This window comes from Lacerta agilis, chromosome 8, assembly GCF_009819535.1.
Source record: "Lacerta agilis isolate rLacAgi1 chromosome 8, rLacAgi1.pri, whole genome shotgun sequence".
In the NCBI taxonomy this organism is placed as follows: Eukaryota; Metazoa; Chordata; class Lepidosauria; order Squamata; family Lacertidae; genus Lacerta; species Lacerta agilis.
Window position 1 is genome coordinate 53,821,549 of NC_046319.1, and position 13,734 is coordinate 53,835,282.

At 46.0% G+C, this 13,734-nt stretch overlaps 2 protein-coding genes across 2 annotated transcripts; both read left to right on the plus strand.

The window, feature by feature from the left end:
• Positions 1–1,778: 1,778 nt before the first annotated feature.
• MRPS15 (mitochondrial ribosomal protein S15) lies at positions 1,779–7,515 on the plus strand. Its single transcript, XM_033157507.1, has 8 exons — positions 1,779–1,964; positions 3,562–3,624; positions 4,138–4,213; positions 4,514–4,562; positions 4,822–4,906; positions 5,645–5,703; positions 6,420–6,611; positions 7,294–7,515. Exons 1-8 carry the CDS (start codon positions 1,850–1,852, stop codon positions 7,417–7,419), a joined length of 765 nt encoding a protein of 254 aa, XP_033013398.1. The 5' UTR covers positions 1,779–1,849; the 3' UTR covers positions 7,420–7,515.
• A 1,574-nt stretch (positions 7,516–9,089) lies between these two features.
• On the plus strand, positions 9,090–13,398 carry LOC117051285 (cornifelin-like). Its single transcript, XM_033157512.1, has 4 exons — positions 9,090–9,420; positions 10,406–10,542; positions 12,455–12,575; positions 13,314–13,398. The coding sequence occupies exons 1-4, from the start codon at positions 9,309–9,311 to the stop codon at positions 13,325–13,327; spliced, it is 384 nt and encodes a 127-aa protein (XP_033013403.1). The 5' UTR covers positions 9,090–9,308; the 3' UTR covers positions 13,328–13,398.
• The last annotated feature ends 336 nt before the right edge of the window (positions 13,399–13,734 follow it).

Below are 13,734 nucleotides of genomic sequence, written 5' to 3' on the forward strand. Positions count from 1 at the left end.
TAAAGACCTTTCTAGGAACTTTGGAAGATGCAGGTCTCATAGGGGGAGCTACATCTATTATTTTCTAGCTTTTCCCTTCAGATTCCGCCAGTGCAACTGCAAACCAAGACAAGCAGTTGCTTGGGGCAGTTGCATTTTTCAGGGCCCCAAAGAAGAAGAGTGGAATCAAAGTGTGCTCCACTTCAGGGCACTTTGCAAGGTCACAGGTGCTGGCCAGGGAGCATAAACCCGCTTGCTCAGATCACATGCAAACCTTTAAGGCAGCTGCAGTCCCCTAGAAGGGATGGGGGGAAATTTGGTTTGCATTTAAAGGTGACACTGCCATATTTGTACTTCCTGAAACAATATGCAATTTGAAAAACAGCTATCCTTCTCCAACCAAGCAAGGATTACAAAAATATTAGTATTCAAAAAAATACTTTAAAAAGTGGTTGGAAACACAACAGCACAAAACAAATACCAAAAAAAATAAGTCAAAAACCAGGAAAGCTTGGCCAGACACATACATTTCAAAAGGCGTTTAAAACACATTGGAGCTTTACTGCACATTAGAATTGAACTAGCTCATTATAAATAGAGCTTAGAGGGAAGGGCATTACTGCACCAAGACTGCATGACACCTCTGTTTTAATTCCCCTTTCACTACCTGTAAATAAGTGTACTGGCAGTGCTAAAGGAATTTAGTGTGGAAACAAGCCCAGAGTTCCTTTAAAGGTAAGTCAAGGGTCCCTCACCAACCAGCCACTGAACAGGTCACAAAAATATTATTCCCACAATTAAAGGGAGACCCTTACTTCTGCTGGTGCAGCACCTCTTGGGAGCACCTGAGATTCCTGGTTCAGCCTACACCATCTCCGATTAAAATCATTTTGGATTTGAAAAGCATTGCATATGTCACATCTGCTACAAAATAATGGTTGATGGACACAATCCCAGTCAAGTACACCAATCTGCAAATGTTTTTGGTGTAGCTGTCTCAGGCTGATGGGAGTTGTAGTCCAAAACATCTGAAAGGCACCAATTTGGGGGAGGTTGATGTCTGTAGAGAATCCTGAGCTGACTGGCAGCTCCCAGCTGCTAGGGAGGACCCACAGCTTGGTAGTGGTGGAGCATACTGAAGCTCTATGATGGAAGTTATGGCAACCTTACTCTTTGCTTTCAGCCTACTCAGATTAAAGAGCTTTCCATCTGTTCGATATATGATTTCTACTCCGGTGGGGAGTTTCCCTTCGACAAAGTGTAGGATCATGGCAATGAAAATAATAAATAGAGTTCGGGCAATAACACAACCCTATTTAACACTCGATCCCACTGTGAATGGTTCACTTTGAGAGCCATTGTTATCTGCAATTGTTGCTGTCATATTATCATGGAGGAACCGAAGGATGTTCACCAGAAACCTATGACCTCACTGTAGAAGGAGGTGTGGATCCAGAACTGGCCTCCATGGTCACTTACAGACTCACTGTTAAGACCGTGTTCATGGAAGATAATCTTACTACGAGTGATCGCGGTATAAGGAGAAGGAGAAGGAGATGGTGGTGGAGCCCTTTCTGCATCATGCAGAAAGTCCCAGCGCCAGATAGAAAGCGCCAGAAAGTCCCCAGCAGGCATCTCCAAATCAAGGAGAGCTGCTGCCAGCCAGAGCAGGCAACACTGGCCTAGGTGGCCCAAGTCAGCAATCTCTGCCAAGCACTGAAGTCGCTCCCACTGAGCCAACTCGCAGGCAGCCCGCGCTCTTCCATTGGCTCCGGCGCGCAGGGTATCAATCGATGCTTTCGGTGCTCACGCGGGGACCTGGCCCGTGACGCACCAAGATGGCGGCGCCCAGGAACTAAGCCGGGAGAGGATGTCGCTGGTGTTGCTCAGGGGAGTCTCGGCGGCGGGGGCTGCCGCGCTGCGCGGATGGAGCTGCCTCGGCTCGAACGTGGCAGCGGCGGCGGCGGCGGGTCGGGGATCACTGCGTAAGGAGCCCGGGGTTGAGTAATTCAGTACGCGCGCGCACCTGGTCCCGTTTACACGGCCTCTGCTTCGGATTAGATACGGCCTCCCCCTACCTGGCACCTTGGGGTGCAGCTCCCATTCTGTCCCAGACAGCACAGCCGGGCGGAGCTCAAGGGAACGCGGCCACGCTGTTTGGGGGGGGGGGGGGTTGATGGGATTTCAGTGCAGAACACCAGGAAGGCAACAGGTTGGGGGAAATGGATTCACACCGTCCCCGTCTCTGCAAGTGACAGAAAGGCCCCTTTCCACAGGGTGCCTTCCAAGCTGCTTGCAAAAGCCACATGCATCTCATCAAAAAAATAGGATTAAAGGGGGACCCGGGTGGCCTCATTGTCCAAGAGCATGAATATGATTGGGAGTCAATCTGCTTTAAGGCACCTAGGAGAAGTGGCGCTGAAGACCCATAGACACACACATCTATGCATGTGCTTTGTTGGTGTAATAGGAGCAGAAGGCAGGACAGGGGGGGGGGTGAAGTTGACCATTCTGGAAATTACCTTGCTGTGTGGCAGACAAATTCCACCATCCCACTTATTTATTTATTTATTTATTTTATTATTGCATTTATATTCCGCCTTTTCCCAAGGAGCTAAAGGTGCTGTACACATCTTCTGCCCCTCTCCATTTTATCCTCATAGCAACCCTGTGAAGTAGATGTAATGACTGGCCCAAGGTCACCTAGTGGGCTTAATGGCTGAGTGGGGATTTGAACACTGGTCTCCCATGTCCTAGTCTGACACTAACCACTGTGCCACACAAGCATCTGGTGGATGGAGATGAAGCTTCCCAGCAGTGAGGGCTGCTTTGGTGTCTCTGTGGTTCTGTCCCGGGTTCTTGCATAACTTGTCATCTTCCATGTGCCAAGGCCGTTCACTCCATCTCTCTCCCCACCTGTTCAATGCAACAACAAGCTCACAACCAAGGAGGCAGTAGAGTGGGCTATTTCTTTCGTTCCTGGTCTTAATGCACTAAATGATCTTGATTACGGCCTTGGATTGTGAAAATAATATGGTGACTAAGAAGTTGCTGTTGTATGTCAAAAGAACTTGTTTACATGCCCCTTGCCTTGGAAGCCATTTCCTCTTACCCTGTAATGGAACCTCTACTTTAACTGGAAACTGCATGACCCTACTGAACTTAGAATAGAACAGAATATGCAATGGATTTTGCTGTTAGACATCCTCCCTCGCCCGATGCCCAAAATGTGACTTTTGGTCACATCTAGCAACCTGAGTAATTGCAGCAGCCTTGTTGGGGGTGAAAGGCAGAGCAACTTACTCTTTCTCTGCTCGTGCATTGCCCACATTTATTGCCCGTGCGGCAGAAAACAGAATGCTTTCTTCAAATATGAAATGTTCCATCTACTTATGAGCCTAAAAATTGCTTCTCCACAGATTGTTCTCAGACTGGAAGAGCTGTTTAATCTCCCCAAAAACCAAGAGAGAGAATTGATGTGCCAAATTACTTCCAAGGAGCAAAAGGCTACTGTGCTGTTGTGTTATTGTATTGCATTGATGTGGCTCAAGTGTAACCCCTGCTGCTTTTCTGTCTTTTTAGATAAGAGCCCCCTCCTTCAAACAGCCAGGGATTATGCCAGGCCTGTCCGTAGAAAAAAACAAGGTTTGTATTGCATGCTTATTGTTGTAAGCAGTTGGTCTGCTAAGGCTGTCATCTGAACTGTTTGGGATTCAGGTTTTGAGGGAGTTTCATGACTGTACTGGATATTATGGGTCTGAGTCTCTGTCTCTTACCCCATTTCCTAATCCATTGAAATGGAAAATAAAATTGCTTAGAGGTTTTGTTTACAATTAAGCAGCACACAAGTTCTGTTAAATAAAGGGTGATTGGACATGTTAAGATACACAACTTGCTACATGTTCTGTTGGCCCAGGTGAGCCAACTTCCTGCTGGCTTGTAGGTCACCATGTTTTGCAACTGGAGTCCCTCTTTAGCTTCCACAATGTACTTCCCTGTCTTTACCTACTGAGAGATGCCAAGAGCTTCTCTTTTAGACATCAGCTCATGTGTTTCCACCAATACTTGGCTGACTACTGTTGGGGAAAAGTATTATGTACTAGAGTGAATTAGCAAGGCAGCTGCTGTGCTCTTATTGCTGTGTTGCTGTTGTTGCAGAAATCCCCAGCCATTTGGATGATCTGCCTCCCACAATGCTGAAGAAACCTTATGACAACATCCCAGTTATAGACAAGTAAGGTTTGCAAGGACCAGGGAAGGACTGAGTTTCATGAAAAGGGGCTTCATGGAGGAAACAGCAAGTCTGCCACATTGGGCTGCCCTTTAGGGGCCCCCAAAATGCAACCACTTAAGCCTCATTTTATTGACTGGGGTCCTCAGATGATGGGGGAGGTCCTAAATTAGTGCTCCTATAACTTAAATTAAATTTTTAATATCTAACATGGCTCCCTTGATTTCTAATCTCTCATTGCTGTTCCCCAAATGTTAAGCAATTCGGGGACAAGTAATCAAAGGATTCTCTGCTTTCCTGCAGGGTAGACGATGTTGTGAGAAGGTTGCTGTCTCTGGAAATGGCAAGCCAGGTCAGTGTTCTCTTACATGGGTAAATTGGGATTGGGGGCTAATCTTCCTTCATTCCCCCGCTCTCCCATGCTTTACCATTAAAAAAGCCATAAAAGCAGAATTTCTGCCTTTTCTGTAGGCAGGCAGGTTTGCTGTTGGCATTGTAAGCAAACGATGACCTGCCATTCCGACATAGTGGAGTGGAGTTGAGTGGCTATTAGTTATCTAGTTGTCTTAGTATCTAGTTGTATTAATTTTGTCTTCCCCTTCTGCATGCAGAAGGAGAAAGTGAAAATCAAGAAACAGCAGCTAGCAGACCAAGTCCGGAAGTCCCCAACTGACACTAGCTCCTTAGAGGTCCAAGGTAAGCAGAAAAATATGTCCCAAGAGAAAAGCTGCTGCCTCCTGTTTCCTTCGCTGTCATCCTGTCTGTGCCCCAAGGGAGTAGCCCCAGCGGGCACTTCAAGGGATACATAGCAGAAAATGGAGCTATGAAAGGGTACATCTGGAAACAGAGGCCCAACTGGATCCTACTTGGCAAAGGCCAGTGTTGGACAGAGTTGCAGCAAGATGATTTCCTAATGTTGAGAGACATTTCCTTCTATATAGAGAACATGACAGATCTGCTTATGTGCTTTGCCTTCCTGTATAAAAGAGCTGGAGCCAAATGGAGCTGGTCTCTCAGCAGAGCAGGTGGAGTGGTGCTGCTTCTCTTTTTGCTCTATACCAAGGTGAAGAACCTACAAACCCCTGTTCTAGGACCCCTGACTGGGACTGATGAGAGTTGCAGTCCAACAACACCTGGAAGGCCAACAGTGTTCTCCACCTCTGCAATATATATACTGCCAAAGTCCACGCAAGGATTTTGAAGTAGCCAGAGGGAAGTCCATTAGGTCTTCCAGCTATATAACATCAAACTGTCATTAGTCAAGTGCAAGCTCTAGAATAATGGAAGCACATCCAGCAGGCAGCTCTAAGTGGTCAGTTCCCCATGTTTGCTTGCTGGTTGGCAATGTCTATGCACATTTTTTTAAAGCATTCAACATTGAAATAGGCACTTTGTCTCTGGCCTCTCTGCAGTGACTTTCTTTTGCTGTTGCAGTTGCATTCTTGACAGCCAAGATTCGCACACTCCAGGAACATCTGCATATGCACAACAAGGTAACCGTCTTTGATGCAAGTACAATATATGGTGTATTCAGAGCCAGCCGATAATTTGTATTTCAGGGTGGAGCTACTATTGAGTGCCAACTGCTACAGCCACTGTTCATATACAAAGCAATGTCAGTATTTCTTTCAAAGTTGGATGTTGCACAGCACTGATTACATAAGATGTGAGAACCAAAATATAAATGCATTTTACAAAATAAAACAGTTAATATCCGTAGCGGTAAATACAGAACAGTGTGGTAAAACTTTATAGTCCAGGGAAAGCCTGCATAAAAGGTGCTCCTTTTCCTGCCTCCTAAATTGCAGAGGGTGTTCCAGAAGTTGGGTGCCATCACCAAGAAGGCCCGCTTTATAGGTGCCTTAGATGCATAGATTCATTTGACTGAACTCTGTAGACCTAGCAAGGCCCCCTTAAGATCTTATGATTGGCTGGAGATGTACAAATGTATAAAAGAAGATAGTCTGCAAGGTATCCTGGCCCCAAGTAGTTTAGGGCTTTATATGCCAGCAGGAGAGCAAGAGAGGCTGTTCCATTTGGACTATTGTGTCCATTTGGACTGTAGCATCTACCACCAGCTGGATCCTCACAATTTCTTATATGCTGATACTTCGTGTGATCAGTCACCTTGGAAAGATGTCCTGAGATCTGGGATATAAACAATTAATATTAGTAGTGGTAACTAGCAACAAGTAACCCTTGTCCCCAGGACACAGTCAACCGTCGCCAGATGCTGATAGCCATAGACCGACGGAAGATGCTGCTGAAGTACCTGCGCAACACCAAGTACGATGTCTTTGAGAAGACGTGCAAGGTCCTGGACATCAAGTATGAGTTTCCCCCATTATACTGCCGGAGAGCCACCCGGCGCTGGATCGCCAAGAAAGCCTTGTGCAACAAGGTACAGCCACCATGGCATGTTGCTGCCCAGGCATTTGGAAGCAGAGCTCCTCTTCTGTAACAGATGAGCTTGGGAGGGGCCTGGTGCTGCTTTGTGCTCCCATCAACTGGGAGACATCTGGAGGGCACTGGGTTTGGGAAGGCTTTCTTAAAGCAATGTTAACTCTGTTAAATTGCCAGGCAGGACAGCAAAACCTCCACCCCCTCCTCAGTGGAGCTTACCTTTGTTTTGTATTTTGCATGAGCAGTAGTGTTGGGGGCACATAGTGGGTAGGACTGAGGGTGTTAGCAGCCACCCTGAGCAGCACCAAATAGCAGGAGTGCAGTGTTAGAATTCTGTAAGAAATATGAGATTCTGCCTTGTGCCAGGTCAGACTCTTGGGCCATCTAGCTAAGTATTGTCTCCAGTCACTGACTGGCAGCAGCTCTCCAGGGTTTCAGCAGGAGACTTTGCCAGCCCTATCTGGGGGTTCCACAGATTGAACCTGTGTGTAAAGCAAGTGCTCTGTCACTGAGCCATGGCCCTTCCCCTGGAGTAATAAAAATAAACATAGTAAATGCCCATTGTCAGCTGGTATGGGGATTAGGCCACTCCCAATAGAACTCAGGGATTTTGTAGTCTTGCTCTGTGCTACTGACTGCCTAACTGCCTCTCGTCTCCCTTCTTCCCATTAACCCTCTAGGTCTACCAAGAGGTGCAGAAGCTGAATGCCCCGCAGAGACTGAAAAAGCGGCAAGAGTGGCTAGAGAGAACCAGGGCCAGAGAAGCAGAGAAGCAGGCATCGCCAACTGAAGGCAGCCCAGTCTAATCAAAACCTACCCTGTGTTTGGGAGGGGGCTCATATTGAGCAACATCTTCTGCAGCTGGTAGACAATAAATGATTTAACCACCACTGTTTCCTCTGCCTTGGGTGCATATGAAAGTCTGTTTATGTGTCTTCTTGCTCCTATTCATATGGTTCAGAGGCCATCATCACTGGGTTAATTTAATCACTTCTAGGTTAATCATGTTAGTCTCTTGCAGCAAAAACAAAGTCTGCAGCACTTCTGGAGAGAAAGGAATGCCATATTTAGGGAGGGTTTTGTCCCTGCTTCTCAAAAAGACGTAGTAGTGCAAGTCCTGTTTGAAACTAGTGATGAGGAACCTCCAGCCCATGAGGGACTTAATTAGGCCTGATTGGAGAACTTCCAAGACAATAATGCCCACTTACACCACAATAACTCATAACCCATCTACTCTCAGCTGCCAGAAACATAACCAGACACTGGAAAGACCTGTCAGGAGTAAGCATGGACCAATGGTACCAAGTAGTATGGGAAACAGCCCTACTAGAAAAAACTAACCAGTAAGCTGAAAATGACACGGGGACAAACAGAAGAAGACACCTTCACCCCGGTATGGTTCCCCTTCATCACACACACAGCCCAACAAGACAATGACAAGAATCTACTGACAGCATACAAATCAATATGGCTAACCTGATCAAAAACACCCACCCACCCCACTCACACAGGAAACCAAAGATCACCACAGCCAATCACAAATGAACACTCACACCCTACGCCAACCCCAACCTCTCTCACTGCCAAAGGAGCACAAGCGAACAACGGAGAACCTACACAAACAACGCTGACACCAAACCCTACATAGATTAAGTAAAATAGAAACATTGTCACCCCACCCATCTCCCCACCCCCCACCTCTTTCCCCCTTTTCTTCCTAATGTCTCAACAACCAAAAGTGATCTGTAAAAACGTTACAGTGGTGCCCCGCTAAACAAAAACAAAAAAAGACGAAAATTTTTCGTCTTGCGAAGCAGCCCCATTGACTTTTTCGTCTTGCGGGGCAGCTTCCACTAGACGAATACCGTTCGTCTAGCGAGTTTTTCGTCTAGCGAGGCATTCGTCTAGCGGGGCACCACTGTACATGGAAAAAATACGAGAGAGACATTGCACACACCTTTGTAAATCAAGAAAATCTTTAATAAGCAAATACTTAAACAAAAAAAACAAATTGGAGAACTGGGCCAAACTAACAAAAGGAATTTTAATAGGAACAAATGTAAGGTTTTACACTTGGGCAGGAAGAACCAGCTGCACAAATATAAGACTCGGGAGACCTGCAGTGGAATGGACTCCCTCAAGATGTGGTGAACTCTCCTTCATTGAAGGTCGTTAAGCAGAGGTTTGATTCTGTGAACAAATGGGGTCAGCTGAGAAACCAGCAACTTTGGGTGCCTCCTTGCCTTGAACTATTTCCATGTCTGCTGGCCTTTGTTACTAAGAAGCGCCTGAATTTGTGTCTCTCCTCCTTCCTCCAATTTCTTTTCCATTTTGTGTCATGTCCCAGATTGCCCTCAGCTGACAATCTTATTACTGATTTCTGTAAGCCAATCTTGCAGCCTTTTTACCTGAAGAGGGAGGTGAAGACACCATGACAGAGCGAACAAACTCCTGAAAGAAGTATCGCCACTAAAAAGGGGGGGGGGGTTCATTTCCACTCTAACTTCACCAGGCCTTGCAGTCCTCTGCTTCCTGCTTACCATTTCCCCATTGCTCAAATACACATGTGGCCTGACCACAAGGAACTGAAGACTTGAGTTTGCCTTTAAGCACCGCTTGCAAAACATTTGTCGCTGCCATTCAGATTTGCCTTTTTGAGGTTGTTTCTGAGCCGCCAGTGGCCTTAGCTCTAGCTATGTCCCAGCCTGTGACCTGCCAGCCAGTTGCCACAGTCTCACCTTTGACCCTGTCCTCAGAAGGCAGCTGGAGCAGTGGGAGGTATGACTGCTGTTCAGACTGCCCCATGTGTAAGTAAACGTCTGGCTGTATTTTAGCCTGTGGAGATCAATTTTATATAAGATGGAGGGAAGCTGCTGCGGGTTATTGTAGACTGACTCCCCTCCTTAACACATTTCTCAGATATTTGTCCAATGATTCCCATGTTGCTTCCAGGTTAATGTGTTTAAAACTTGCCGCCTGTTGCAATGTAGACCTGCAGCTGTTGCACCTCAAGGCTCTTTGTGAAGAGAGCAAGCTAAGTTGTGGGGTTCTTTAGATTCAGAATGCATGGAAAGCCATGCCCACCATCTTGAGTTCCTTGGAGAAAAAGGTGGAATAGAAATGCAATAAATAAATAAACATTTGAGGGGATTCATTAAGCAATTGCAAAATACAGAAAACATTTTGCTGAGATGCCCAATTCCTTCAGCTGTGTCCAAGGGAACTTTTACCATTTTCTTTGAGTGGCAGAATCCCTACTATACATGACAACTGCTTTTGGAAGCCTTTGCCTTATGCCATGGAGGGAAGGGGTTCTCAAGGAGTGCAAGACCAGTGTCCCCTTAGTGCTCAGAACTAGTTCCATGGGTCTTTGGATCCAGGGCAACCTCAGTGTAGGTCCTAGAGTGACCCTTTATTTATGTGGCTGTTTTGGTTTGCAGGGGTGTGGGATGTTCGCTTTCTGTACCCAAGTCCAACAGCATAAAAATGTGTGATATTCTTTAAAAATCAATAGAGGTTCAGCTTGCTGTTTTCTTCCTTCACTTGGCTTTCATAGACGGTTATTCCGTCCTTAGTTTTAAAGACTATTAAAGTTTATGTTTGTGCACTGGTCTGAGTGTTTGTGTGCACACCTGCTGTCTCGGTCCCTTAACAAATGAAGGAACCACACAGGGGACGATCTGTGCAAAAAGTACAGTTAGCAGGAATTATATTTTAAGAGGGGCAGGGTTAGGGTTACTGATTCCCTTTCATTGATATTTGCCTCCTCACCTGTGTGTTTCATTTGGGCAGGTTGTGTTGGGCTTCTCTGCCCGGCCATCCTGGCCTGTTACGTGTCACGCAAACATGGAGAGAACTGTTGCCTCGGACTGGTGCCTGGCGGCATGACAGCCCTGCGGACTCACATGCGGCTCTCCTATGGCATTCCGGTAACACTTTCCTCCATCACATTTTGTGGTGTTGTACAGTCTGTTCCCCCAGTAGATGTGCTCTTACTCATTGATCAGCAGGGGTCTGGAGAGTGAAAGAAACAAATGAAATGTGCATCATCCAAGAAATGGTTTATTTCTACACAACTTGTTCGTAGTACATTGGTACCGCTGGTTAAGTACTTAATTCGTTCCGGAGGTCCGTTCTTAACCTGAAACTGTTCTTAACCTGAAGCACCACTTTAGCTAATGGGGCCTCCCGCTGCTGCTGCGCCGCCAGAGCACGATTTCTGTTCTTATCCTGAAGCAAAGTTCTTAACCTGAAGCGTTATTTCTGGGTTAGCAGAGTTTGTAACCTGAAGTGTATGTAACCCGAGGTACCACTGTACTCTACAGCAGGGGATTGGTGAGTTCCTGGGATAAATGCAGCCCTCTACGCAACAGAGAATTAGTTGCTTGCCGGCCTTTGCTGTCACCTTCCCTCTCTCAGCTACCTGAAATGGCTTGGATGCAAGGGCATTGCCAGGTTCTTAAAAGACTCAGGGCACAAATTTGGGCAAATTGAGATGGTGGGTGGCTGGGTATAAACCACGCTGCACTTAGTAGTGTGCCCAACTACCCTTTAAGCCAGGGGTGGGGCAACTGTGGCTCTCTAGGTGTTGTTGGACTCCAATTCCCACCAGACCCAGTCAGCATGGCTAGTGGTTAGCGATTATGAGAGTTGTTGTGCAACAAAAGATGCAGGGCAACATGTTCCCACCCTAGTGGTAAATTGCTTTATTTAAAAAAGAACGATTTAAATAAGAGGGGGAGGACAAAGGGAAAGGACCTGGAACTCAGGGAGGGGCCACCCCTTAATAACCTCTGTCAAGGGCAGATAGCAGCAAAAAGGCATCATGCAAATGAGGGATTACTCCTCTGTTCAGCAAACTCTCTGTCTCTTAGGAACATAGAAAGCTGCCTTATACTGAGTCTGACCATTGGGTCCATCTAGCTTAGTACTGTCTTCACTGACTGGCAGCTGTCTTCAGGCTGAAGACATTCCGAGCCCTACCTGGAATTGCTGGAGATTGAACCTGGGACCTTTGCATGCAAAGCAGAGTTTCCACTGAGTTCCACCACTTCTCCTCTCCCCAAATCCTCTACCTTTATCAGAGTTGGCTGGGAGAGGAATGAATAATCTTATGGGGCAAGGCATCAATGAGGGAAAAAAAGCTGATGCTGATACTATTCTAGGCTGCTTCAACAGATGTTTTTAAGCAGAGGTTGGATGACCATCTGTCATGGATGCTTTAGTTGAGATTCCTGCATTGCATGGGGTTGGACTAGATGACCCTCGTGGTCCCTTCCAACTCTATAATAATTCTAGGTGATAAAATGCACCATATCTTCTCTAGCAATTTGAACACCAACAGCAGGGAACAGTTTATTCCGAGGCCTGGAACTGGCTTGTTTCATTACAAAACAGAGCAGACATTATTTCTGTTGCTTTTGCAACACCACAGATAACAATTTCCAGCTTTTTCTCAACAGCCCAGGTTGTCTTTCATTCCATCCAAAGGGTAGCATTACAAAAGCCTTTGTCATGTTGCAGAGGAAGTTAGAAGTGATGTGGTGAGTGCAACAAGCAGAACAGAAGAACAGGTCCTGGTTAAAAAGCTTCATATCTCAGTGGTGGTGGAAATTGGCAAGGAGGACAATATTGATTTTTCATTGGGTTGGACTTCTCCCTGCCACCTACAAAGTATTCTCACCTCTTCTCTCTTTTGCTGAACAAATCATTCTTCCACTGTATAGTGTGAGCAGGTTGGTTCAATGCTCGCCTGACATTTATAGATGTTTGGACTCTTTTTCAAAAGCTGTAGTATAAACTGTGAAGTATGTCATCTTTGATATATTTTTTTCCATATAGGCACTTCAGCAGGGATTATTGAAAATAGTGATCCCCGTCTCTGTTTTGACTGAAGGCAGAGGAAGACATTTCTTTATCTGCTATCTCACTCTTCCTCCCATAGGAGCCCACAACACACTAGGTAACTGTTTTCACCAGACAGCCCATGCTGCTCCTGAACCATATGAACTGCCTCTTTCAGGGGAAACAGGAGTAAAGTGGTGCTAGAACACCAAGCTTCCACTAGTTAAGTGCAAACCCCATAGAAATAGTGGCTTGTCCAGCAGTAAGTGGTCACTGTGAACACACTCAAGTACTGTAGCATGTTGCCCTCTTTCAAATCCCTGCTTGGCTATGAAGCTTTATGGGTAGCTATGGGGAAATTGCTATTTTTCATCCTAGCCTACCTCATAGGATGGTTGTGCAGCAAAATGTCAATGTGAACTTCTTGGAAGAAGGGAGGGTACCATTTTTAAACAAATGTATTGGGTATATCTTTCTCCTGTGCATGATCTGATTTTCATATTAATAATATTTAGTGTTTTAATGCTTTGGAGCATCCAAAGGGCTTCCTGTACATTTTCTTGTGATCCTTACAACAGTCATGTGAGGCTGGAAAGTATTATCATATCTGATTCTGATTCTGAGAGATGAGATTCCAAGGGACTGCCTGGTTCATAGCTCAGCATCTTAGCCAGAATATGACACCTGCATGCTCCTCATGCCCACATTAAGCTGATCCTGTCCAATGGCTCATTGTATGTTTCTAAAGACCTGCCTGTGTGCAAGGCTTGAAGGAGTGTTATGTGGAGCAAAAATGTATTCCAGATTTGAGGTGCTATGTCTCATTAAATCTCTTTTCTTTGTTTGAATCATACAGGGCACTGTTTTTAGGGATGCCATGTCAATGTGTCTTTGTTGCCTGTGTGAGTTGTGCCGCATGGGCCGTGAAGTGCACATCCGCTCTCTGAATAACTAAGGAAAATGGAGGTGCAAAGGTGGGTCTTGATGGAAAAGGAGCACTGGCATTTCCCCCCCTCCAAGACAAAAATTATGTCGGAATCTGACGATCTCTAAACCCAGCTTTCAGTCAGATGCCTAAAGGGAATACAATCGTACCTTGGAAGTCAAACAGAATCCATTCCGGAAGTCCTTTCAACTTCCAAAACATTCAGAAACCAAAGCGCGGCTTCTGATTGGCTGCAGGAAACTCCTGCAGCCAAGGGGAAGCCGCAGAACCTGCGTCAGACATTCGTGTTCCAAAAGAACATTTGAAAACCGGAACACTCACTTCTGGGTTT

What these genes read in the sequence shown, in the direction of transcription:
- MRPS15 (XM_033157507.1), top strand. Translation starts at nt 1,850, where the DNA reads ATGTCGCTGGTGTTGCTCAGGGGAGTCTCGGCGGCGGGGGCTGCCGCG. An exon ending in AACATCCCAGTTATAGACAA is followed by an intron (nt 4,214 to 4,513) that starts GTAAGGTTTGCA and finishes GCTTTCCTGCAG; the next exon opens with GGTAGACGATGTTGTGAGAA. An exon ending in CTCTGGAAATGGCAAGCCAG is followed by an intron (nt 4,563 to 4,821) that starts GTCAGTGTTCTC and finishes TTCTGCATGCAG; the next exon opens with AAGGAGAAAGTGAAAATCAA.
- LOC117051285 (XM_033157512.1), top strand. Translation starts at nt 9,309, where the DNA reads ATGTCCCAGCCTGTGACCTGCCAGCCAGTTGCCACAGTCTCACCTTTG. An exon ending in CTGTTCAGACTGCCCCATGT is followed by an intron (nt 9,421 to 10,405) that starts GTAAGTAAACGT and finishes TCATTTGGGCAG; the next exon opens with GTTGTGTTGGGCTTCTCTGC. An exon ending in GGCTCTCCTATGGCATTCCG is followed by an intron (nt 10,543 to 12,454) that starts GTAACACTTTCC and finishes TTTTCCATATAG; the next exon opens with GCACTTCAGCAGGGATTATT.